This window comes from Caretta caretta, chromosome 2 (genome assembly GCF_965140235.1).
Source record: "Caretta caretta isolate rCarCar2 chromosome 2, rCarCar1.hap1, whole genome shotgun sequence".
NCBI lineage: Eukaryota > Metazoa > Chordata > Testudines > Cheloniidae > Caretta > Caretta caretta.
Genome location: NC_134207.1, coordinates 118,106,558 through 118,134,492, shown reverse-complemented (window position 1 = coordinate 118,134,492; position 27,935 = coordinate 118,106,558). Strand labels below are relative to the sequence as shown.

The following is a 27,935-nucleotide window of genomic DNA, read 5'->3' as shown; positions in this document are numbered from 1 at the left end:
TCAAAGCATGTCTGTTTTAGCCATGTAATGGCAAAACCCCCTACTATTTATTCTTGAACATTGTATCTGCACTATCTGCACTAGACAAAGATACCACTTTTTAAAATACTTACAAGTATTGAAGACTCCAGCAAAGACCCAGCACTGACCGTACCGCACTGGCATACCAGAGCTATGATATTCCAACAGGATGTCTACACTTCCAGTCCAGGCTGACGGTACTACTCCATAAGCATAAATATTGTCCCAACTGCCAGCAACCACTCCCTCATCATCTTTAGCATTGATCTAACAGAAAAAGAAATTCTATAAATCTATATGTTAAGATTTGTGTTAAGTATGTCAAAAAATTGACAAGGGTAGAACTAGATGCAATGGTTGGAAGTTGCAGCTAGACAAACTCAGACCGGAAATAAATTTTACATTTTTTAGCAGTGAGGGTAATTAACCACTGGAACAACTTACCAAGGTTCTATGGAGGATTCTCCATCACTGAACATTTGTACATCAAGATTGTATGGTTTTCTAAAAGATATGCTCTAGTTCAAATAGGAATTAATTCAGGGAAGTCCTCCAGCCAGTGTTATGCAGGTCAGTCTAGATGATCAAAATGGCCTCTTTCCCTTACAATTTAGGAATACCATGTAAGTTGTTTCCAAAACATTTCCCATTGTTAACAAAGAAGTAGATCATTGGATTTTGGTAGTGCCCTGCTATGAGGACATTGTGGCACAGGACAATGGATAAAATAATTTAAAAGATATAAACATGTAAAAAAAAAGTTATACAGTCTCTTCTATACAACCTTTGTACAAATACTTTTTGGGGGAGAGAGGTTATGCTGTGTATTAGAAATGTTGTAACCATCTCCCACATTATGTTGTTTCTTCAGATGAGGTGCTTTTCTTATCATCCAAGAATTTCAAAATTTTTTATCATCTTCAGAAGAACAGAAAGGATAATTGACTTGCCCAAGGTAACACACTAAATCACTCTGAGCTGGGATTAAGACTCAGAATTCCTGGTTTCTAGTTCTCTACTTTAAACTACTTGGCCAAATACCTAGATCTTTTAGTCACTTGGGGGTCAGTTTTTCAAAGGCATTTAGGTGCCACTGAAATCAATGGGAGTTAGGTGCCTAACCTGTTTAGGCTCTTTTGAAAAATCCCACTGGTGGTCAAATGCTCAAGTCCAATGTCATTGAACCAAATGACAAAGTTTCAATCATGTCACCAAATGATTAATTTGGTGGAACTGTTTTGAGACAGACATCCTAAGCTGTCATTTGTTTGTCATGGACTATTCATTTAAATGAAGTGTATTTTCTACTGGTAGTTTAACACTCCATGGAAGTGTCACACTTGAAGCAGGACCTGGGGATGTACCATCCTCAAGCAGGGGGAGGAGGAGCAATCAAGTCGAAGACACCCGATTCTTTGCCAGAAAGTGGGGGGAAGGTGAAGTCAAGTCAAAATGCAACATACATACACTGGCAGTTTTCAATGGTTTACTATTAATAAGCATGCTCACTGGAAAGTGAATATAGCCTATTAAGTGACCCTGAATCCTACTGAGAAATATTGGGCATGATTCGCCTCTCACTTATACCCCAGTGTAAATCCAGTGACTGCAGTACAATTATTTCTGACTTATATTGGTGTGAGAGAAGAAATGGGTCCACTGTTATTTTTAGAGCTGAATCTAATAGCATGCATCTAGCACACACGAAAACAAGAAAGATTTTGCTGTGTAAGTTTTCTCCAGGTAAGACTATACATGCAATTTGCTGATTAATGACTGAATTGATAGTCAATGAGCAATACATTTCCTAGTTAGTAGCAATCTGAACCAAATCAGTTGAGGCTGTGTGAAAAACCTCATTCACCATGTACCATTCAATTATGTTAATGCACAGCAACTACACTCTTGCCAAATAAATCACAATTTTCATTTAAAAGATTTTGGTTGGATTAGCTACTGTTTTCTAATTAGAAAATCCTGTGAACCCTGGGATGAAACAAGGTAAGTATTCAGTGACAAAACCAAAGGGTGAGGGGTTGTATCCAGCTCGCTGTCATGGGAGACATACTGGAAGAGGCACATTTCAAGGACAGTGCAGTATTTTGATCTTTAATCTGTGCTATAGCCAGTCATTAAAAGGCTACACTGTGGCTGTTAAGATGCACCCCGGGGGAAAATGGCTGGGGGTGGAAAGGGGAAAGAGGGACACTGCAGAGTCAACCTGCACAAGCAGGACTCTTGAGAGGCACTGGGCATGCATGCCTTAACAGGGGCTATTCCATCCTGTATCAGGGTGGAGTGCGTGCTCCACCACCTACAGGCTCGGGTCTACTGGATGGTGAAGGAGGTCCAGGGTCATGATTCTCACCCTTTGGGGTACCTTGCACTGCTGGTAGCCCTGATCAATCTAATTACAACAAATAATTATCATCCCCATTTTACAAATGAAGAAACTGAGGCACAGTGAAGTGACTTTCCAGAGGCCAAACACCAAAGCCAGGTCACAGTGGGAATTAACATCCAGGCCTCCTGACTCCCAGTCTAACCACCATATTGTCTTCCCTGCTCTGGGAAGATGGACATTATCAATTATTTGACCTGCTAGATACTGGCATGGTGTCAGGTGGAGTGCCATCACATCAAGAAGTGCAATGTCTGAAAGTGGCACGTCTGTCAGTGTGGTCCTAGTGTCAGACACAGATGACGGGTGGACACTAAGATATCATCCCTCCTGGAGTGAGACGTTATTCATGGTGGTCTCTAGAACTCAGCATGCGTGTGGATAGAATAAGAGAGATCTGATCTTAGGTCAGTGCAGTGGGACAAGAAAGTGAGATTCCACCTATTCAAGTGGTCATTCAAGATCAGCTTTCAAAATAGATATAAAAAATTAAATAAATAAAAACATGTCATTTCCAATACATTCCAGGTCTTTATCTTTGTTGCATACCACTGCAGATCCAACGCGACTGATTTTGACTGGGTCTCCCCGCCCAGAGAGATCTAGTTTTGCTCTATCCATCAAGTGTAGGCAAGCGTCCAGAATGCCCTCTTCAAACTAAATAAAAGGAAAGAGAAAAAAAGAAAAGAGGCTGGTTCAGTTTTTATTCTAGAAAGCAAATAGGAAGCCAATATTCTTTTCCCCTACAATAAACTGATCAAGGTCATGTTTTAGTTCAGTGTTTAGATATACAGGGTTGTTGGTTTTTTTGTTTACTAATTATCCACATTGAGTAAGAAGTGTTCCATCGTGAGAAAATGTAGTCTTGCTTTCAAGTCAGTTCCGATCTAGATATCTAAAGGTTATGGCAACAAAGTCAATTTTACATTACATAACATTTTAAATGGCTATCAAGAATATAATAGGAAGTTCTAATAACAACAAGAAGAATGCTGATCTATTCAAAGAGAACTCTGTGTCCTTCATAGATCCTAGACCTGTTGATTACGAGGACCTTTCTGACATAGCCATTGCAGTGCCCAAAGCTGAACAATGAATGCTTTACCAAGGTTAGGGCAAAGTCTCCATACTTTAAAAAGTAATATGCTTGGACCTGTGTTTAAAATTAACTAGCTATCGGGTACATTATATTGATTAGTTCTGGCCTATGCGGTTTGGACTAAGAAAATGACAAGTGACCTAAAGCGGTCTTCTTTAAAAACAGTCTAAAGACTCCCACTTCTGAAATCCAGTAATAACAAGCACAGGAATGAATAGGGAGCAGAGGTGCCTACATAGACCAGAATCCATCATCAAATAACTTGCCCTGTGGTGTAGTTCAATTTGCTTAGGAGAAATTGGATAGCAGCAGAAAATACCACTGTCCCCTGGAAGAGGAAAGGAGACAGAGAAATGCACATCAATAAAATGCTCATCTTCTGTATTCACTGAAAATGCATATAACAACGTTATATTTCTATTGCAGGCTGTGACATACATCAAAATGTATGAACTACAAAGCTCTTCCTCACTCATTTAATTCCATACGAGCAATGGGAAGGTGCTATACACAGTATGCATCCATTTCTTAAAAAAAAACAAATATGCTATAAAGGTTTTGTTTTCTAATTGATCTAAAATAGAAAAACTGAATGGATTATGTCAGTACCTATCTAAGGTACTGACATATTGTTGCACTCTCTAATGCAATATTAACCAAGAAAGTCAGTGTACATTTATCATCATTCAACTTCTGGGCTCTACTAACCACAATTGCACTAATTTAGTTTCTTTGGCATTTAACAGAAACTCATTATTAAATAATCAGTTATAATCTTAGAGTGCAAAACGGAGTTCAGGGGAGGTCAGCATTTCCCCACCCAAGGAGCTAATGCCAGAGTCATATCATCCACTGAGTGTTTGCACTGGAGATCAATTGAATAATCTTATTGGTGTGTATTGGAAATAATCCTGGACAAAGGATAGCTCTCTAAAGACACCCCTTTCTAAACAGCATCCTCACAACGGAGGATGTAAATCCTCTGGCTCACATCTGCTGGCACCAGTCCTGTCTGCTACAACTCACTCTGCTCTTGGCTTGAGCTAAGGACATGTCACTTTCACCAAAGTCAAAAATCTGTTTTATCTGCATCTAGTCATCACTTGATGCAGTAAAGTATATTCTGCATTAAACCCTTGCCATCTCAATCTCACTGGCAGAGAGAGAGAGAGAGAGAGAGAGAAACACAGGAATTGCTGTCATCATGGTGGTAAGGCCCCCCCGGCCTTAAAAATCTATGAATTGACATTGTATGCATTTAGAGAGACAAGGTGGGTGAGGTATTATCTTTTATTGGACCAACTTCTATTGATCTTGTCTATTATCCTGGGACCAATGTGGCTACAATACTGCAAACAACAATAGTAAGTGTTTGCGAAATAACTCGTGTGGCAAAATACCTTGTTTGCCTCAGTAGGCTCAGTCCTTTTTAGCCTTGGAGACTCAGGTTTGGGGCAAGGCAAATCCTTATAGATGGCACAGGGTCCTGCTACTCCTCTCCTCAGTCAGTCCTTGTGCTTGTTTTCCTTCCCTTCTGGGGAGCAAGTGCAGCCTCCCTACTGGGAAGGTCTGGTGTCTTACTGCAAACAGCCTACTAGCAACTTCCCTGCTCTTCTCACTCCCTCCCTCCTACCACCCAGGGGAGGGTTTAAAAAGGTCCCAAGTAGTTGGAGTCAGCTGAACCTAATTGGTTCTCTAGCAACCCCTTTTCCAGCTGAACTTTATTGCCCTGTGGTTCTCTCTCCTCAGTGGATAGGGAGGGGCCTTTTAATCCACTGGGACTAATTACTACCCCCCTTTTGTAGCTGTTTGTCCTGGGTTTACCACACTGGGTTAAACGGACAAGAGAAGGGATAAATGGCCACCAGTATACTCTGGTGGCTTTGCATCACTAGAGCAGCTCAAAGCAGCCATAAACCAGGCTAGACCTATACTTCTCCACCTTCTATGCCAGTTATTTTGCAAAAACTACATCAAACTCAATGTCATGTCTTCAAGTCTTGCATTCAACTGCTGTCTAGCAAGAGATGGACCTGAAGCAAAACACAAAATCTGAAGATCTCCAAAATGTGGGAAGTGAATGGCTGCTTTTGCATTGCCATAGCAGTGCCAAGTATCCAGAGAATACTGCTGAATTTGGCCCATACAGCATAAAGCAGTCACTCTCTGCTCGAGACAGCCAAGGACAAAAATAATTAAAAGCTGGATTCAAGACTGAGCTGTTTTGGCAGAGCAGTTGGAGAAACAGCTGCAAGGAATGCAACTGCTACATGAAAACAAAGCTGGGGAAGAATAGACAGACGCAGAGATCTTGTCTACACACAGATTTGCACTGGTTTAGTAAAACCAGGGCAAACCCCTGTGCGGACCCTCTTATTTCAGTTTCAGTTAAACTTGTTTCTAATTGACATACGCTAAACTGAAATAAAAGCTGGTTTAAACCAAGATAAGACTGTCTATAGGCTTGTTGTGCCAGTTAAACTAAATCCATATATTTTTTAAAAATCACGCCTTAATTTAAGCTGGTGCAACTTTGTATGTAGACAAATTTGAGGACCCGATCATAACTTTATTGCAAAAAGCATGAAAATCACTGTAAATCTGAGCTGCCTAGTTTTCTGGGCATAGTACCCTTTCTGCCCAGATCTCTTCCAAACCTTGATTTTCCCCATATTCCCTGTGGGTTGGGCTTTTCTGAGTGACTAGCAATTTACTCAATACAGGGCGGAAATCGGTATCATGATGAAGGGTACAATTGTTTCCCCATACTCTTTTATTCCCAGTGGCTGATTCCCTCTATTGTTCTTCCTGGTTCCGCTTTTCCTGCCCCCACCCACTCTCTTACTTTCCCAAATGGTGCTACCCATTTCTAAAATGGCAGCCACAATCTCCTCAGCACCTAGTGATCCTGTTTTGGAACTTCACCTCCCATTTTAAAACTTTCAGTTTGAGCAAAATATCCAAATGAGCAGTGTTTGAAACATGCTTGTAGGATATAAAATATCACTATTCTCTATATACAGACCAAACCACCAATACTGCAAAAATGGCCTCATTTCTTCAACACCCCCCTATGGTCCTATCTGTGCATGGTGCCTGCCTGCACTGTAATTCACTCCCACCCATGTTCTTCGTTTCTAAAATCCATGATTCCTCAATTAAACCACAAATTTAGAAAACAACATTTTTCCAAGTGACCGAATATTGGGCAATACCCAAATGAGAGTCAATTGTGAAAGTTAAGAAACATTGTACACTTCATTTGGTTGAAAATTAGGAGCCCATCAGTACACTTTCCAGGCCTGATTTCCATTGCCTTGAGTAGCTTATTCCGCCTGTAGAACTTCAATGATCGAAATCACTTTCACCCAAGTCCCACCTGTGTTTCACTACAGGAAAAGGACAGCAAATGGTACACAACAGTGGAGAAAGTTGTGGCCTCCGGGTTTAAATGAAAAAATTAAAGTACATGACACAGGTACATGGAACAACCAACATATCCGTGGATAAACAGCCAAGCGTTTGAGAGGAGTGAGGGGAAGAGGAGAAAAATCAACCCACGCAACTTCTCACAGGGAAATCAGTGTTTATGTTAGGAAAGTTCCATAATCCAGAACTATTTTTAAAAAAATCCAACAAATTTTATAACAGAAAAAGTTTTAAGAACCCTCACAGCCTGTGTCAGGATAATGTGTGAGAAGAGGATACTTATTTCCACTGAGCTGCTAGAACTAAAGAGAAGAAGAGAAAAAGGTACAAACTATGCCCGGCATTGTATTATACAACATTTGAGGGCTATTTAATTTTTTTTTAAATAAATGCTTAAAATCATTGTCCCCCTTTTCTCTTGAGCCAACTGGTTTGATCCTGGAGAGGCAATAATGCAGCAGAAGATATACTGGTGCATTTCAGAACTGTCAGCTGATGACTTTAACTCTCAATGGACAGCCTCTCAATATCTGAAATATACCCCTAAAACTAGCCCTTTAAATATTAGATAAGAAATTACTTGTCTGGATTAGATATATACCCACTTCATGCAATGTTAAAATGATGCCCACTGTGTTTCTCAGAAAGAGAGTGATAATGCACTCGAGAGCCTACAATCTGGTATCAATTAAACTAACTTGCAGAGTACTACTTGGGCCAGCCAGAGAAATTCTAAAGGGCTCACCTGACCATAATTCCAGCTTCTGGATTTTATACTGTTGATGTCTCCGTGGAAAACAACACCAAGGTCATTCAGGACATACTCTTCCCTTTCCTTCTCATCATCCAGAAACACAGAATCCTCTGCATCAGAATTTACACACAGTAACCATTAATACAGCTACTTTGTTTTTATAGTGGACAGATCTTAAAGCTACTGTATTCTAGTCATCTTAAATGAAAAGTGTCTTTTGTTCACAAGGCATAACGTTATTTCTTCCAACACAATACAAATAATAACAATAATAATTAGAGCAATCACAGTTAGAAATCAGACATACAACTTAAAAGTATGCAAGATGAAAAATGCTGACAACTCCTGACTGTTTTTAGTGGGATCTGTAAAGCATGATTAAAATGTCACATCTTATCAACTATTTTATGATTACTGTGCATCACTAATTTAAAAGGCTGAGCACCATGACGCACTTCTGCAAAACAGATCAAAGACCAACAATTTCAAACCCATTAACGTTAATGGAAAATAGCTCAGTGTCAAGCAAGTTAAAGAAAAATCTGTACTGCCTTAAAAAATTATTACAGAATTTGGAGTGCAGGTTTTCCCTCGTATTAGCTAAGGGGTTTGGATTCTTTTCCTGTAAATATGGGCATTATTGTACATTTGGCCAGGAAATACTTACCTTTCAAAGAGGAAAATAAGTTGAAGAGTACTTTGTCGAAAATATTTTAAGAAATCTTTTCTAAATTGATCTCATCTCAATCAAGAGCAGATAGACCCTGAGCCTGCAAACACTCTCTCACAGGTTTAAAACACATGAACAATTCCATTGAAGCCAATGGGACTCTCACATGCTTAAAGGTAAACATTGGCAGATCATCGGGGTAAACTGACTTAGTTCTGTTGACTTCAGTGGAGTTACGACACACCAGCTGAGGATCTGCCTCCCATGTGTTAGGGCTTGCAAGACTGGAGGCTCAGAGATATAATGTAATGGCAACCGAAATCATGTGTCCTATGCAATAAAGTAAAAGCACAGCCACAGATATTAAATGAAATGGAATAATGGTTTGTGGTATTGTGAAACGAGGCAAGTATGAAACTATGCTGTGTCACCACTGTGCCGGTGGCTCTCCGTTGTGCCATCAAAAATGAGTAACAGGGTAGAGTGGACTAAACAGTTTATTTTAAATAGCCTATAGTTTTGAAGCTCTTTAAATAGGATATGTATTTCCATTTTAAAAATCTGTAGTTTGTCCATAAAACTGTCCATAAAGCTTGGGTTGAAACTTGGGGTGAAATCTTGGCTCCCACACCTGCCCAGAGGAGCCCTGGGCTGGTCGAAGCCCGGAGCGCCCCCGCCCTCGTCCAGAGGAGCTCTGGGCCAGCTGCAGTTGTGTCTCCCCTCCCCTCCACTCCACTCCCCAGACCCAAGCCACCTAGATATGTTTTTTATTATTATTTTGACTTCTATTATGTCAAAGCATTTTAAAATTTATTTCATAGTTGTTACACAGACAACCACTTTTACCAAACAATAATAAAAAAGACAAGAATGTGCAAAGCACCTTATTTGTGAAGAGAGACTGCTGAATTGGAATTAATTTGCAAACTAGACACCATTAAATTAGACTTGAATAAAGGCTGGGAGTGGATGTGTCATTACACAAAGTAAAACTATTTCCCCATGTTTATTCCCCCTCACCCCCACTGTTCCTCACATGTTCTTGTCAACTGCTGGAAATGGTCCATCTTGATTATCACTACAAAAGGTTTTTTTCTCTCCTGCTGGTAATAGCTCACCTTAACTGATCACTCTCGTTATAGTGTGTATGATAACACCCATTGTTTCATGTTTTCTGTAAAATCATATATAATATGATATAATATAAAATCATCCTCCTGTATTTTCCACAGCATGCATCCGATGAAGTGAGCTGTAGCCTACGAAAGCTTATGCTCAAATAAATCTGTTAGTCTCTAAGGTGCCTCAAGTACTCCAGTTCACCTTATTTGTGTTTCTATTCTGTTAGGTTCAGTAAAGAATAGAAATAACTATGCATGATTTTTATTATTGAGTCTGCAAAAAAAATCCCAAACCTTACATAAATAAATTACAATGATTTGGATGTATATATGTGCATATTACTTAATTCACTTTAGGAGAAAAAAATAATTTTAGGGAAAAAAGAGTCAGTGCAGCCACCAGGAAGAGTTGGTGGCCGCACACTGAGGCCACCAAAAAATTTGTTGCAAGAACCCCTGCTCTAATGGCTCGGCCACCCACAGACAGGTTTATGAACTTGCTACTGGCTAGGAAATGAGGGTACAGCTACATTGCAAGTGAAGGTGTGACTGTAACTCCAGTAGGCACACTCATGCTAGCTTTAATCTAGCGAGCATGACAGAAAATAGACATGAAGATATGGCTGCACAGGCTTCAATGCAGCCTAGCAACATGGGTACGTGTACCCAGGGGACCAGGCGGGCTTGTATGGGCCACGCCGAAGCCTGCCCAGCCATATCTTTACTGCCATTTTTAGCATGCTAGGTAGATTAAAGCTAGCAAATTGTGCCTACCTGAGCTGCAAATCACACCCTTGAATACCGTGTAAACGTACCCTATCAGCAGGGCTGTCCCTAGCAATTCTGGGGCCCTATGCAGCACCCCCATGGGGGGGAGCGGGGGACGGGCCCCAGGCCTCTGCGGGGGGAGGAGCTGGCTTGGGGGGGTAGGGGGGAACCACCCTCAGCACTCACAAGCGGTGCGGCTGAGGCCCGGTTGCTGCACTCCCGCCGCTGGTGAGTGCAGGCCCAGCCCAGCTGCCAAGCTCAGGGGAGTGGGGGCGGGGAAGGGGCAGGGCGGAGCAGGAGCAGGGGCTGGAGCAGCACAGCTGCGTGCTTTGCATATGGGTAAGGACGGCCCTGCCTATCAGGGGACCTGGGTCTTTTAGCTCAGGCAGTAGAGGATCATGGTTTTTGATTCAGAGGTTACCAATATAGATTTAAAAGTTCAAGAGAGATCTTCAGATGGCATAAACTGAAACAGTTCCATTGTCTTATATGAGCTGAGACTCTGACCCTAAGGAAGTAGCTTGTCAAGTGAGTTTTTCAATTTCTGATTGCTAGCTCTGAACAACTGCTGCATAGCACTTTGCCAATACCGTTGCATACTTCACAGATCATAAGGTTTCTATAGCCTATTTGATTGGTGTTGATTTGCATAATTTGCAGATTGAGCTACTGTAAATATTTACTCATTGACCTTTGCATTTTGTTAAAATACCTTTGTAAAAAATGGGTGGAGAGGGAACATTTAAGGGAATGAAAATTACATTTTCTTCCATCTTTACTGATAATTTACTCATTCAGTAGAGATAGCCTATGGTTTCATGACAGCAGATATTTCCTTTCACAGAATAAAAATATCCGTTGATCTTTTGGATATCGATCCGCCTGTCTTTGTTATTTGCAGATTATGTAATCGTTGCAAAAATCAGATGAGGATGGATTAAATCCTTTGCCATTCTGTTTTTGTTTTAAATATTTGTATTTTATTAAACCGAGAAAAGGATCTCTGCTTTCACTGAAAAGTTGAAATAGGCCCTAGAAACCAACTGCTTTGATTTTTGATAGCTTTCAATACCACTGGCTGTGTTGAGAAGAAAACAGGAGACATTTGTGAACTACTTTGATTCTAAGCACTCTGCAGGTAGTACAATTCCAAAATTATTCTGTGCTAGTGGACTACAGATCTGATGAACAGGAGGATTCCATTAATTCTACTAATTAGGTTTTACCTTGGAAATAAATAAAATCTAGCAATTCTAGAAAAAAGTACTACGTTTAATTGCCTGTATTTTACCTGTATGAAGATTAGTAAGGGTGAAATACACTCAGTTTGAATGAAGTAATGTAGCTAAAGGGTTGGCTCCTTTGTGAGATCAAGCAAGGAAAGTCCACAGGAAGGCCCTCCCGCCTTGTCCCCCTAATATATGTGCCACAGTAGCATACCCTTTACTCTCCTGAGCACAGGAAATGCCCTCTGCTAACACTTCCTGAGAGAGTCTAGTCTCTCCCAAGAGGGCAGGGAGGAGGTGGGAGTCATGTCCCTGTGGAGCTGACCCACTACACAGGTGAGAGCCTAGGTTGCCTCCCTTTAAAGGAAAAGGAGTACTTGTGGCACCTTAGAGACTAACCAATTTATTTGAGCATAAGCTTTCGTGAGCTACAGCTCGCTTCATCGGATGCATACTGTGGAAAATACAGAAGATGTTTAAAGGGCGCATCAACAAGCACTTTCCATGAGCCCTGGGGAGCTCTAGCACTGTTGTGCCTCCCTGTAACCAAATGGCCCCAAGGCTTCTACTCCTAAAGCCCAGGGCTCAGAGTAAGCAAGGGTTAGTATGTGTGCCTGCAAAATCTACCCAACACATGGCCAAATGCAGTGCACCTCCCCATCCCCTAGGGCTGCTACTCTAGCCTCTGAGCCGGATTAGCAGTCAGAACCCATCTACACCACGGGAGCGGTAAATTAGGGACTTTGGGTGAATTTCACCTTTCTGAAATCGATGACACTTAAGGTATGTCTACACTACATGTCACCGCCACTGAGGTGTATAGCTACCCTTCAGTGAACAGCTCTGGGGGTGGGGGAGGCAGTGGGGAAAGGCTCTGATTGCGGGGAGATGAACAAGCCTTTCCCCCGCCGCAAGAGCCTTTCACTGAGGCAGGGGAAGGCTCCAGCAGTGGGGAGGAAGCAGGACCCTACACTGCTAAAAATAGCAATGTAGGCATGGGGGGCACTGCTTGGTCACACAAAGAGCAGTGTAGGGTATACACTAGGGCTGTCAAGCGATTTAAAAAATTGTGATTAATTGCACGATTAAAAAAATTGCGAGATTAATCGCGCTGTTAAACAACAATAGAATACCATTTATTTTAAATATTTTTTGATGTTTACTACGTTTTCAAAGATATTAATTTCAATTATGACACAGAATACAAAGTGTACAGTGCTCACTTCATATTTATTTTTTATTACAAATTTTTGCACTGTAAAAAACAAAATAAATTGTATTTTTCAATTCACCTCAGACAAGTACTGTAGTGCAATCTCTTTATCATGAAAGTTGAACTTACAAATGTAGAATTATGTACAAAAAAAACTGCGTTCAAAAATAAAACAATGTAAAACTTTAGAGCCTGCAAATCCACTCAGTCCTACTTGCTTCTTGTTTACAATGTCACCTGAAAGTGAAAACAGGTGTTCGCATAGCACTGTTGTAGCTGGCGTTGCAAGATATTTACGTGCTAGATGCGCTAAGGATTCATATGTCCCTTCATGCTTCAACCACCATTCTAGAGGACGTGTCCATGCTGATGATGGGTTCTGCTTGATAACGATCCAAAGCAGTGCGGACTGACACATGTTCATTTTCATTATCTGAGTCAGATGCCACCAGCAGAAGGTTGATTTTCTTTTTTGGTGATTTGTTTTCTGTTTCCTCATCAGAGTGTTGTTCTTTTAAGACTTCTAAAAGCATGCTCCACATCTCGTCCCTCTCAGATTTTGGATGGCACTTCAGATTCTTAAACCTTGGGTCAAATGCTGTAGCTATTTTTAGAAATCTCACATCTTCTTTGTGTTTTGTCAAATCTGCTGTGAAAGTGTTCTTAAAATGAACAACATGTGCTGGGTCATCATCCGAGACTGCTATAACATGAAATATATGCAGAATGTGGGTAAAACAGAGCAGGGGACATACAATTCTCCCCACAAGGAGTACAGTCACAAATGTAATTGACACATTATTTTCTTAATGAGCATCATGAGCATGGAAGCATCTCCTCTCAAATGGTGGCCAAAGCATGAACGGGCATATGAATGTTTAACATATGTGGCATGTAAATACCTTGCAACCCTGGCTACAAAAGTGCCATGTGAACACCCGTTCTCACTTTCAGGTGACATTGTAAACAAGAAGCAGGCAGCAGTATCTCCTGTCAATGTAAACAAACTTGTTTGTCTTAGCGATTGACAGAATAAGTAGGACTGAGAGGACTTGTAGGCTCTAAAGTTTTACACTGTTTTGCTTTTGAGTGCAGTTCTGTAACAAAAAAAAATGCATTTGTAAGTTACACTTTCACGATAAAGAGATTGCACTGCAGTACTTGTATGAGGTGAATTGAAAAATACTATTTCTTTTATCGCTTTTACAGTGCATATATTTGTAATAAAAATAATAATATAAAGTGAGCAGTGTACACTTTGTATTCTGTGTTGTAATTGAAATCAATACTGAAAATGTAGAAAAACATCCAAAATATGTAATAAATTTCAATTGGTGTTCTATTGTAATAAGTGCGATTAATCGCGATTAATTTTTTTAATCGTGATTAATTTTTTTTTAGTTAATCGCATGAGTTAACTGTGATTAATTGACAGACCTAGTATATACCTTAAGGCTCTGACATGTCTTTAATCTACTTGCCTAAGTAGTGCCTAACTGTCCACACTGCTATTGAGACCCAGGCTGCAGGGGCATTCACAGTATGTACTCTACACGCTGCTGTAAGGAGTGTGCAGGATAGACATAACCATAGTAATTCAAATCTGACCCGCAATTGCAAATCTAGGGAAAACTTCCTATGGCACAAAATTGGATTCACAATAGTTTATGTGAGCAGTTCAGGGCCGTCCATTTATACCTAATCCTCAAATTATATATCATATATTCAAGGATGAGCAGAAGAAATTTGTAATTAGAGCAGCAAAAATGTGTATAACCCCAACATCTTAAATACACTGCTCAGTTAGCAAAAGGCTGTAATGGGTGAAATGCATTACTTCAGCCAGGGAAGTTTTCAGCTTGACTGAATACACTGTATAGCCCTTTACGTAGAGCCTGAACCTGAGCTGAGCTCTCATTGCTAACTTAGACCAAGAAAAGCTATGGGAGCTCAGCACCTCCTGAAATCAGGCTCATGGTATTCGGATCTAAGATTACTAAAGGCACATGGTTTACCTAAGTATGTAAAAAACCTCTTCATCCTGTAGTGTGGTGAGAGCTTGAATTGAGAGCACTCATCATATTGCAGGGTCAGGCCCTAAAAGTAATGTAACTGAATTAATAAAGTCTGATGGGTGATTAGTCATACATCTAAAGTGGGAGATTCGTATGAGAGAATCCAATGACTTTTAAAGCCAGCAGCTCCAGAACCTCTCTCTAGCTTGACTGATATATTCATACTTGTCCTGAAACAGCAGACTATGAAAACCAGAAAGGTACAACAAAGCTGAACTCTTGTAACAAAAGGTGCTATCCAGGAAGGACACAAATATTTCACTTTTGTCTTTGAATGAATCTCATCCAGAAACACAGACATTTCTTCAAAACAATGAGCCAGAAAGCTGCTCGTGAAACAGACAAATCTTGTCTTCTAATCAATGTAAAAACACTCCCATATATTCAGGTCATTCTTTTCTCATTTTAAATGGTGTATTTCACCCAAAGGTTATCTATTAACCAAGCAAGTCAGCCTATGAGATCTTCATACCACTGCTCACTTTGCTAATCAAGGATTATATTTAAGATGCTGAGTTTTTATACACATTGGTTGATCCATTTCACACATTTCTTTTTTCAGGGTACAAAGGAAGGAGGGGCATTCTATCTCATTTGCTTGCACAAGCAGGCCGGGGAAAAATAAGTGTAATAGTCAAAACTATTTAGAAACATGTGACCAGAAACAAATAGAGATCAAAATGAAATCACACCCTTGGATGTGCAGAAAACTGAACTTGTCACAGTCATCAAGGGCTGTGACTTGAAAAAATACAAAGCAATATCCAAACAGGTAAAAAGGGTCATTGGCTGCATATATAGAATGGAGTACGTGTAAGTAACAGACCAAAAGAGGTAGCATACTCAGCACAAAGTTATCCAGGAAACTCTGGGATCAGCTGCTTACGTGTTGTTGTACTGTTGTGGATTCATAATGGATCTGTGTACTTGCATAGTATTAGGAGTTTCTTTCCCACATGGCAGAGCCTTATGAGTTGCCCATAGACAGTCATAGCTTCCAAGGTGAGAAGGGACCATTGTGATGATATAGACCAGTGGTTTTCATTTGGAGGCACCGACCCCTTTGAAAATCTTAGACTTACCTGTGGATCCCCAGGGGTCTGCGGACCACAGGTTGAAAACCACGGATCTAGACTGACTTCTTGTATAAAAGATTGTCAGCAATGGACAATCCACCCCAACCGTGGGTAAGTTGCTCCAAAGGTTAATTAGTCTCTCTGTTAAAAATTTACATATTGTTTCAAATCAATTTGTCCAGCTTCAACTTCCAACCACTTTGTCTGCTAGATTGAAGAGCCCATTAATAAATATTTGTTCCCTGTGTAGGTACCTTTATACTGTAATCTGGTTACCCCTTAACCTTTTCTTTGTTAAACTAATCTGATTGAACTCCTTGAGTCTATCCCTATAAAGGCAATTTTTCTAATACTTTAATCATTCTTGCAGTTCTTTTCTGAACCCTCTCCAATTTATCAGCATCCTTTGGGTGTCAACATTATAAGAACTAGACACAGGATTCCAGCAGTGATATTACCAGTCCCAAATGCAGAGGTAAAATAACCTCTCTGCTCCTACCTGAGATTCTCCTGTTTATGCATCCAAGGATCGCATTAGCCCTTTTGGCCACAGCATTGCAGTGGGAGCTCATGTTCAGCTGATTAGTCACCACAACCCCCAGATCTTTCTCAGAGCTGCTGCTACCCAGAATGGAGTCCCCCATTGTGTAAGTATGGCCCAGATCAGTGATACTCAGACTGAGGCTTGCAAGCTGCAAGTAGCTCTTTAATGTGTCTCCTGCAGCTCTTTGCAGCACATGATATTAAAACCCTGTTGTTAGGATATAGATATTCAGGCCTGCATGTAAAGGCCTATACTCTAAGAATGTAGGTATATGTTTATCATTTAGCTAGTAATAGAGGTATACAAGAAAGAATCTGTGTAAGGGCCTTCTCTCACTGTGATAGTCTGAGGCCCTGTTCTTAGGCTAAGGCCTTTGGCTAAGCAGCAGAGGCAGCCATACCCTGGGAAGCGAACGGTCACATCCTCACATTCCAAACTAGTCGATCTGGGGCTGTTAGGAAGGTGATCCAATCTATCACCTCCTGAGAAAGGGAAGAGCCTAGAAGATGTAAAAGGAAATGTAGGTTGATAGTTTTCTGCCTGGTAAGAACTCACCTATCAATAGACACAGCTGGGAAACCCTTAAGTCTTTATAGATGTAGTTGTGAAATCCTCACTTCTGTATTGTTTTGTCATTATAATTCCCCCTTTGCTATTGTTTATTGGCATGGTCTCTGCCTGGTTCTGTGATTGTTTCTGTCTGCTGTATAATTAATTTTACTGGCTGTAAACTAATTAAGGTGGTGGGATTTAATTGGTTAGCTAATCATGTTACAATATGTTAGGATTGGTTAGGTAAATTTCAGTAGAATGATTGGTTAAGGTATAGCTAAGAATATTACTATATAAATTAGGGGCAAACAGGAAGTAAGTTGGGATTCGAAAATAAGGAAAAAGGAACTTGGATTTAAGCTTGCTGGAAGTTCACCCCAATAAACATCGAATTGTTTGCACCTTCAGACTTCGGGTATTGTTGCTCTCTGTTCATGCGAGGAGGACCAGGGAAGTGGGAGAGTGAAGGAATAAGTTCTCTAACACCTGTGTGTTAATTATTAACCCATCTAAGTTATTAACCAATCAGGGTGCTTTTATTATGTTGTAAACCAATTGTAGTTGATAAAATAATAATACTTGGTTAGTCATTTTGCTGTGAGAATGAAAGAGAGAGAGAGAGAGAGAGAGAGAGAGAGAAAATGAAACAATGAATTTACACTGCTGTGGCTCTTTTGGGTAATGTGACCGCTAATTTGGCTTCTGAACCACTAAGGTCTGAGTATCACTGGCCTAAATCCTTTGTTCCTAGATGTACACATTTACATTTAGCCAGATTTAAGAACATACCATTTTCTTGCACCCAGTTTACCAAGAGATCCAGATTGTTCTGTGTCATTGACCTGTCCTCTTCGTTATTTATCACTCCCTGAATGCTGATGACTGCTTTTGAAGGCAACAGCTTCAGCATTTCATTGTAGTTTGCAGCATGTCCTACTGGTTTCCTCCGATGATCTATTTTTATCTGATTTTTGTCTCTTTGGTCATATTCCACAGGTGTAGATAGCACAATAGCAGTGAGTTCCTATAGGGCTGGCTAAGCACGGGACATGAAATGTGTGTGCATTCATCATGAGGATCTCCTCGATGACTTGAGTTCTTAGGAGGATTTTGCATTGGGTTTGGCTCAGGATGATTGGGGGATGGCTGTCATCTTGACGAACACACGGCACATTGAACCAGAGATGTCCAGGACTAAAAGCACGAACAGCTACAACTTGAGCTAAAGCTCCCTAGCTGGGGCTGTAACAGACTCATACCACCTACAAATCAGGCATGGAGGGGGAATCTGTTAACATCCACTCAGCAGTGAGTTACAGTTGTATGCCTACATCAGGCTGTGACGCCTCCCACTTTTCTCCTGGCTGTGCACCTACCTTCTCCATGGAGCATCTTCTTACTGTGCAGTTTTAAGCAACACAACTCTACACCGTTTTTCAGTAGAGTTCATGGTGCTGTAGCATCCCATCCTAGCCAGGGGCGGATTTACCATGAAACACACAGTGCCCTGGCACGGTTCCCCCAGGGCTGGGCACTCGGGCAGCTCAGCACCGGCGCACCTGTGCAGGGCGGCTGCTCCACGGGAGGGGGGCTGCGGGGGTAGACGCTGTGGCGGGCAGGAGAGCAGGGAGGGAGGCTCACCCGCAGCCTCAGGGGAGCAGGCGGGAGGTGCGGGTGGCGGGAGAGCTGCAAACGTCGGCCGGAGGACTCAGGAGTAGCACCGCGCAGCCAGCCGGAGAGAAGCGACGCTTTGAAAGGGAAACTCCCGCTTCTCCCCGGCTGCCCCTGCTCCCCCCGAGTCCTCCAGCGCCTGCTCGCAGGGCCGGATTCGGAAAGGGGGCGGGGCTTTAGGGGCTGCAGCCCGGGGCTCCAGGGCCCACTTAGCGCTGGGCTGCAGCCCCTAAAGCCCTTGCGTTCCTGGTGCGGGGGAGGGGGGAGGCATCTCCGAGAATCGTGGCCAATAGGAGCTGCGGGGGGCGGTGCCTGCGGGGCAAGCACAGGGCCGCAAGGAGCCACCTGAACTCCCCGCACCTGCACCAAATGGGAGCTGCCCCATCTAAGTGCTCCGCACCCCAACCTCCTGCCCCTGCCCTGAGCCTCCTCCCACACCCTAACTTCTGGCCACAACTCCCAGCCCCAGCCCACTCCCACACCCTAACTCCCACCCTAACCCTGCACCACCAGCCCCAGCCCACTCCCATGCCCTAACTCCCATCCAGACCCTGCACCCCAACCCTGAGCCCCCTCCCGCACCATAACTCCCACCCAGACCCCCAGCCCACTCCTGCACCCTAACTCCCTCCCAGATCCTGCACCCCCAGCCCTGAGCCCCAGGAGGAGAATGCAGAAAAAAAAGAAAAGATAATGGGAGGGGGGGAAGATAAGAAAGAATGCTCCCCCCATTCGGGAGGGCCAAAAATGAAGCTAAGCACAGGGCCCCACTAACTCTAAATCCCCACTGGTCCTAGCTCCTTCTCTTCCCTCCTTTTTAGTCCTAATTCCATTTAACTAATGTCACTTTACTCAGGATTAATCATGCATCTTCCTAAACAATACATAAACTAATCATTGCCTATGTTCTCTTGGACCAGAGGCAGGTAATGAACTTGGGCCAAATCACTCCATGTACAAAACAAAGTGCTGCAGAGTACTCTATTTATAATGCCAAACATTTATCACAAAGCACGATGCTCGTTATTTGACACTAAAGAAATGTATATAAATATTATGGGAAAGAGATTATATCTACCAAGAAGGAAGAGTTCCAGGACTGCATTAAAGCACTAGATATACCAGAAGTTTGAAGCCATTCTGGATCTGTCTATATTCCAAGTTTTATCATGTTGAGGCATAGTGCTCCTAAACTGTTTTGAAAAGATGCTGATCAGAACTTGCAACTCATTTGTACTCACTTCAAAAATGCCTGGAATATAGAATTCACTTTGTAAAATGCATATGTGAGCACAAATTCTGATTTTTATATGCACAAATGGAACACCAGGTTTTAAACATTTAGTTCTTTGCACCCTGAACCAATGCCCACTGAAATCAGTGGAAAGACTCACTGATCTCAGTGGGCTTTGAATCAGACACACAGAGAGAGTGATCAAGCAGCTATCCAAGCATCTTGGTACCTTTACCAAAAGTTAAAGTAAAGCCACCAGCTACTGCCCACTCAAACTAGAAAATAATCAACCTCAAGTTAAAAAAATAAGAAGTCAAGTCCAGACAATAACCCCCTCCATCACAAACTTTATCACACCCCTGTCTCCCCAAAAGCCTGGGGAAACAGATGGGCCTTGTCTCAGAAGTATGAACATCTGAATATTGTACACCCCTCACCTGGGCACCAGGGATTAAAGAGTATGTAGGTGTCAGTCTCTGGGTTTCTCTTTGTCCGGAGGATGCCATAGGGAGTCAGGACAGCGACATAGAGGCGGAATTTCCCCACAATGCAGGTCGGAGCAGACATGATGGACAGCCTAATGGAACTGTCGTCCTTCCAGGTAATCTTGGCTCCCCATGTCCCGCTTTGCAGTTCTTCAACCAAAGGGATTGGGATGTAAGTGCCTTTGTTTTGCTGTGGATAACGACCTACAGTAATGGAAAGAGAGGAGGAACCTTCTGTGAATGTATTTGACAGCTTTGTAAATGCCTCAGTTTAAGTCTCTCATCATTTCCTTGTGCTCCCTCCTCCCACCCCTGTCATGTGTTTGCTGCATCCACCAGTTGTCTCCTCTTCAATTTATATGGGACTGTCTTTGTTATATGTTTGTACAGTCCTTAGCACGGCAGGGCCCTGGCCTGTAGGTATTACTGCCATATGGATAATAGATAACACCACATCTCAGCATTGTTTAGATATTGCATCACACTTCTCCTGAACTCCAAACTGATCCTTGCCCTAATAAATCGTAAGTCAGATCTCAGCAAGCTCTTATACAGATGAATGGAAAGCAAATGCACAGGGACAGACAAGTCTAATAATAGCAGAGTGAAAATATAGCATTTATGTACTTTGAAGTGGAGAATAGGGCATGTAACTGATTTTCCTTTCCAATTATTTGTATAATGCTGACGTAGAGAGAGTCCCAGATCTGAACACCCCTAAATTTTGGGATAACATAAATCTAGCTCTGGCTCTGAACTTTATAACACAGCCCAGCCTCTGCATTTCTACTATGCTTCCATCTGATGGATTGTTCAGGACCACATACGTAGCCATTTTTGCCCTAAAGTCCAGGGATGCAGCAAACCAGATACCTTATATAGTCTGGTTTCAGAGTAGCAGCCGTGTTAGTCTATATTCGCAAAAAGAAAAGGAGTACTTGTGGCACTTTAGAGACTATTTAAATTTGTTAATCTCTAAGGTGCCACAAGTACTCCTTTTCTTTTTGCTTATATATTCTGTTTATTGGGGCATGCAACAGAAGTAAGAGAACTACTAAAGAAAAAGGAATTAGAAAGAAAAAACAAAACTCGATAGCAAACATAGGAAGATGAAGTGCAGGACATCTTAAAAAGGCCATTAAAAATTAAGGTGTAGAGGGATAAGAGATGACAGTCTTGTGGCTACTAACAATTGGGATCTGAATGTAGGATTGCCCTTTAAACTGGTGGTGGATTTGATCCTTCTTCCCTCTACAGTAGGTATTTTGCTCCTACTTTTGATGTACAGTAATTGTATAAACAACAGCAAACGACAGCAAAATTGGATTATTCAGTAGACATCTCTAGCAACTTCCAAACCACCTAATTCTGAAGAGTAGGGTAAATTGCTTGGTTTATTCAATTAAAAAGATAAGAGGAAAGTCTGAACTTTGTGCTGCTGAAAGTTGCCCAGCTGACCGCCCATTAAACTAAGGGGCAGACTTTTAAAGGTGTTTAGGTGCCTATGTGCTTTTGGAAATTCCACCAGGTGCCTAACTGTATCTTTAGGCACCAATATGTCTTTTAAAAATATCTGGCCCACGTTTGTCCATAGAACGGATATAGCAGTACAAGCTCCCTCACAGTGCCCTGAGATGTGCCTCATCCTTGATCTAAAGGGCCCTCTAGAGATGGGAGTAGACATCAGTCCCTGGGCCCTCTGAGATTTCCAAAAGGGTGCTACTGTGTGATGATATTTTTTATGAGGTAGGCATATGTCCACTTAAAACTGAGCTGTGGCTACAAATAGAGAGAGAAACAATTGTTATATGGTAATGCCTTTGTTCACTGGCCAAATTCAAACTAGTGACCTAACACTAAGGTTACCATATGTCCGTATTTTCCCAGACATGTCTGGCTTTTTAGTTCTTAAATCGCCATCCAGGAGGAATTTTTAAATATCTAAAAACATCTGGGATTTTGCCACATCGGTTGGGATGCGCTTTGTCCCGATATCAGGGACCGCTCACCTCACCGTGTGCACCAAAGTCCTGGGGCTGGCAGTGCTTCCTGGGGTAGCTCCCAGCACTCGCCCGCCGGCAGGAGCCTGCAGTGTGGGCAGCTCCTGGGCACAGAGGCAGAGGGGGTCTCCACGTGCTGCACCAACTCCCTCCTACCCAATCAGAACTGCAGGGAGGGGTTTGCAGGCATCGGCAGCGGGCAGAGAGCCCTCCGCCCCCACCCCCAACCCGACCTGACCCTAGATAGGATCCAGAGGGACCTACTGGATGCTTCCTAGGAGCCACCCCAGGTAAGCACCCCCGGGACTCCCCACCTCGCCCCCCGGCAGGTCCCTCTGGCTCTTAGGGTCGGGTCAGGGGGTGGGGGCGGAGGGCTCTCTGCACGCTGCCGGCACGTGCAAGCCCCGGTCCGCGGCTCCGGCAGCTCCCATTTGTGCTTTTCCCGGCCAATGGGGGCCATGGACCTCGCGCTTGTGGCAGGCACAACACGTGGAGACCCCTCGGCTGCCCCTGATCCTAGGAGCCAGAGGGACCTGCGGCAGGAGGGGCGAATAGGTGAGTGGGGTGGGGTGAAGAGGCAAGCGGTGAGCCAGCAGTGGGTTGGGGGGTGAAAAGGCCAGCAGTGGGGGTTGAAGAGGCGAGCGGCGAGGGAGCCAGCAGCGGTGGGTGGGTGGGGGTGAGGAAGGATGCAGCAAGCCAGCGGCAGGCCAGGCGGTGAGGAGGGGTGCAGTGGTGGGGCCGAGCAGAGAGGGGGTGGGACCTGGGGCAGAGTGGGGGTGGAGCGTGGGGCAGAGTGGGGGCAGAGCGGGAGTGGACTGTGGGCGGGGCCGACAGCACCCCAGTGTGTCCCGATATTTTACTGTTGTGATCTGGTCACCCTATGGGTACGTTCCCAGCCACGTCCCCTGTGTCAGCAGCCCAGAGTGGGGTGACTTAAGATCCACTCCCAGGACTCTGCCAGCCAAGGAAGAGGAATCCCTCAGTCGCCAGCTAAACTGGATGCTTCACTAGCACAAAGTGGCCTGAACATGCAGCAGAATTGGGCCTCATATTTAAGCATTGTTAAGTTGTCTCATTTTTCCATAGTGGCGATAGTGCAACGTCGACAATTTCAGTGTCTTTTCTGAGTTCATACTGTGTATGGCAGTGTTTCCTCAAGAGCTCCTTATTTGATATTTTATTTTACTACCCCCAAACACAATGCCAAAACGAAAGTGTAAATCCACTGCAGAACTAAAGATGAACTTCCTGTGTTCTCGAAGTGGTAGAGAAGAATGGGAAGCTGAGTGCTTGGTATGTAGACCTGGTACTTGCGTTTCTGTGAAAAATACAGGCGCTAATGATTTACAAACTCATGTGGACTCAGACAAGCACAAAAAAGCAGTTCAAGGAGAGAGCTCATCAACAAAAATTGACCGATTATTTTGTAAAACCAGGCAGCGAATCAGAGGATGCTGTTACTGAAGCAGAGGGTGCTTTTGCATTTCACACCATTAAGCATCGTAATAGCTTTAAGTCAATGGATTGCACATCTGTCTTGTTGAAGAAGACATTCCCTGATTCTGAAGTAGCACAGAAATTTTCAAGTGCTAGAACCAAGACAGAAGCAATTGTTCTCTCTGTGCTTGCACCGCATTCTGTTGATGTTGTTCTGAAAATGTTTGAAGAAAATGACGTAGCTTACTGTGGAGTTGCTACAGAGGAAGCAATCCCAGGTTCCGGGAAAATATTTCCAGTAATTTTTCAGTATTTTGACTGGAAGAATGGTAGTTTGCAGTCAAAATTGATTGAGGTCCAGAACACACCTAATGAGTCTGCCAACATGATTGCTCATTACGTAAAACAAACATTTGAAAAAAATGGTTTGTTTGAGACGTGTATTGCATTTACAGGTGACAACTGCAATACAATGTTTGGAAGACTCCAGCATGATGAAGATGGAAAGAATGTGTTTGCAAACTTCAAGAAGTTGTTGCAGAAGAGAACATTAATTGGTGTGGGTTGCCCAGCACACATTTTGAACAACTGTGTACACCATGCAGCAGAAAGAATGAACGTTGACATTAAGAACATTATTTTTAAAATTTACCAGTACTTTCATATCTACGCTGTCCGAACTGAGCGACTGAAGGAGTACTGTGAGTTTGTTGATGTTGAATACAGAAAGCTGCTTTCTCATAGCAAGACACGATGGCTGTCATTACTTCCAGGCATTACAAGGCTGATACAGATGTTTCCAGCCTTGAAGTCGTTCTTTCTGTCACAGGACAAACCACCCACAGTGCTTAAGACATTTTTTTGAGTATGAATTAAGAGAGATTTACCTTTGGCACATGCATTCACTCATGAGTGTATTCCAAACTTACATCTAAGAAATCGAAAGGGAAAGCAATTCTGTCGTGGAAGTGCTGAAAAGTTTGAACTCGGTTCACACTATCCTTCTTGAATGCAAGACTCACAACTTTATGTTCCTGAAAGTTAAGGGACTACTGGCACAAAAGCGCATGGAAGGAATTGATGAAGAGTGTGACAAATTCTGTGCTGAAGCAGATAATATGTACAGCAGATGCTTAGAATATTTGAAGAAATGGCTTAGACCCCTGGAAGACTTCTCTTGTTTCAGGTTGATTACCCTGAGTGAGGCACCAAATTGGAGTGATGTGGAACCTTGTATCAAGTACCTGATCAATAAGGGGGTGCAAATTGATGACGTGAAGTGTTTTGATCAGGTCAGCAACCTGAAGAAGTTTACAGAAAGTTGCAACAGTGATGAAGAGTTCAGTAATTTGCTAGCACACCAGAAGTGGACCAAATATTTTGAGAAATCCAAAAACACTGAGTATCATTCAGAACTGTTAAAGATTGCACAGTTTTTCTTTGCTATTCCTTCTCACAGTGCAAATGTAGAGTGAATTTTTTCACTGATGCAAAGCCAGTAGACAAAGGAAAGGAACAACTTGAATGTTGAGTCGTTGAAAGGAATTCTACTTGTACAATACAACTTCAGACAAACTTCTTGTAAAGACTTTCATGCCTTCTTAAAGAGCAATCAGCCACTGCTGAGAAAAATGCAATCTACAGAGAAGTATGTGTGGGCACATGAGGAGAAAGAAAACTGAAGAACTGGTGAAAGGAAAGGACTCACTACATATAAAGAAGTACAGTAAACTTTAAATAATTAAACTTCACTTTTGAGGCCATATCACTTTTTCTTATATATACTCAATATAGACAACATGTAGCGCACAGCATATATAACAGTACAATAACACATTAATACAACGCGAGTTGGTAGATACTGGGTGCAAATACCCCACCCCCCACCACCGTGGAGTGTCCGCTTTTTTGAGTGTTCAAATATGGTAACCCTACCTAACACGGATATCCCCCACACCCTCCTAACAATCCCTTGCACTGTCTAGTCCTCATTTTCTTAGTGTATGTCCACACAGCCAATGTTAAAGCGCGGCCACAGCATCGCTTTAACATTGGCTGTGTAGTCGCAGCTCCAGCGCTGGGAGAGAGCTCTCCCGGCGCTGTAATAAAACCACCTCCATGAGGGGAATAGCTCCCAGCGCTGTGTACACTGCCACTTTACAGCGCTGAAACTTGCATCGCTCCGGGGGGGTGTCTTTTCACACCCTGAGCTAAGAAAGTTTCAGTGCTGTAAGTGGCAGTGTAGACAAGGCTGTTGTCACATTTGTCTAAAGACACCTGACCACGATGGAATTGTTCTTAGTCACCGGTTGTGTCCCCTTTGCTAACACTGCCATCAAAGTTGCTAATTATGGTGGTTTCCATAATGTGGACATCTGTCCACTGGAACCTGGATTAACAGCAAATTCATTTCATACGATTCACCCTGTGTCCATAGAGAGTGACAGATTTTAGTGACCAGAGACCTGAATTGATTCAAGCCAACAACCTTGATGAGACTGGCTCTATTTTATATCCTTTTACCAGTATACTTAAGGGTGTGGCTACACTGCCATTAAAAACCCAGGGCTGGCCCCTGCCAACTGACTCAGAACTGTGGGGCATGGGCTAAGGGGCTATTTAATTGCAATATAGATGTTGAGGCTCAGGCTGGAGCCCAGGCTGTAGGACCCTGCAAGGTGGGAGGGTCCCAGAGCTTGGGCTGCGGCCCCAGCCCGAACATCTATACTGCAATTCAACAGCCCCTTAGCCCGAGCTCCACAAGCCCAGCTCAGCTGGTATGGGCCAATGTCTAATTGCAATGCAGACATACCCTTAGCCATCTCATACCTGGCAGCGTATTGCTTTATTAAATGTAAACAAGTAGCATAAAAGAATTGCCTACTAAACGTTGCATTCCTCTGGTAATTTTTAAATTACAGCTTTTGTCATTATCTTTTATCTCTGGAAGGTGTTGTTCCCAACTTTATGCCCTTTCTGGCACTACATGTTTTAAATCTAAGGTTATGTTTAATGGCATCAAACACTGTCTGCCAGTCTAATAAATGAACTGTAGTCCCATCTGGTTGTAAAGCATGTCTTTGATGTCTACGCTTCGACAAATGAGGAGAGCTCCTCAGAACAGTAATGCGTCAAGGAAAAGGGCAATCCTATTCACTAGCTTCAGAGTTAAGGAGAATTTATGCAGAAGCTTTTGCACTTGATCTCCCCCCCCCTTAAACCATATCTATAAGTGTACAAGAGAATGAAGGTGTGAGGGAAAAAAGAAGTTGTGCAAATCGAAAGTGATGAATGGGTTCACTTTGACTTTGTGTAAGATTTCTTTTGCCAGATAAAGGCCTAATGTTAAATCTGAATTGATATAGTAATACAAAGGTGCTTTTAGTTATTCTTCCTCGTTAGGTAAGATTTTCCCCACTTCCCCTCTTTTTTGGCATGATTATCATTCAATTATTAAATGCACAACACTGCCATCTGCAAGAATTTCCCTGAAATATTGCTAACACATCTACCTAAAATGCTTATATGGCCCTCATCACTATAGTATCTGAGCACCTCATAATCCTTTTATCCCATTAGTCATATTTTAGCCCTTAAAAATGTTACCTACTGCAATTTGTAGGTGGAGAAACTGGATGAATTTGAAAGTTCAAGAGGAGAAACTTGTTTGAGGAAGGTCAGGTGTTACAAGTGGTTTAAGCAGATAGAAGGAAGGGTTATAGATGTGTGAGAGATGAGAACAGGAGAAGTCCAGAATGGTGGCAGAAAGTTCTGGATGGAGGTAATGAAGGAGGCCCCTATTGCTGGGAGTCAGTCAAGATTTGTTAGGGAAGAAGCAAGAAGGTTCAGGAGTGGAGATGGCAGAGACTGCCAAGCAAGGGATACTGGGAAGGTTCCAGAGTTGGGAGTGGTCAGGGTGCCTGTCCTGAGTGAAAAAGTTGGGGTTGGTTTGTCATCATTTGCAATTAAGTGAGGGCTTGTGGGAACTGACAGAGTGATTCTGATGGATTATGCAATACATATTATGCATTCAGTCTTCAATACACATTTGCATACTATTTTTTCCACAGGATCTGGCCTCATTCCATGCACAGGATGGATGATGCTCACTTCATGGTATTTTACTTTCGCCTCATTATTCAGTGTGTGGCCACAGGCC

General features: G+C 42.6%; 1 protein-coding gene across 2 annotated transcripts in view; it reads right to left on the bottom strand.

The window, feature by feature from the left end:
* The window catches only part of F13A1 (coagulation factor XIII A chain), a 171,163-nt gene that overhangs the window by 37,565 nt on the left and 105,663 nt on the right, over positions 1-27,935 (bottom strand). For both annotated transcript variants that reach the window (XM_075125389.1, XM_048839785.2), the window contains exons 4-7: positions 20,292-20,543; positions 7,696-7,814; positions 2,972-3,079; positions 114-288 (exon numbers count right to left, since the gene is read on the bottom strand). In XM_075125389.1, coding sequence (XP_074981490.1) covers positions 114-288; positions 2,972-3,079; positions 7,696-7,814; positions 20,292-20,543 — 654 coding nt within the window. The remainder of the gene's footprint in view (positions 1-113; positions 289-2,971; positions 3,080-7,695; positions 7,815-20,291; positions 20,544-27,935) is intronic.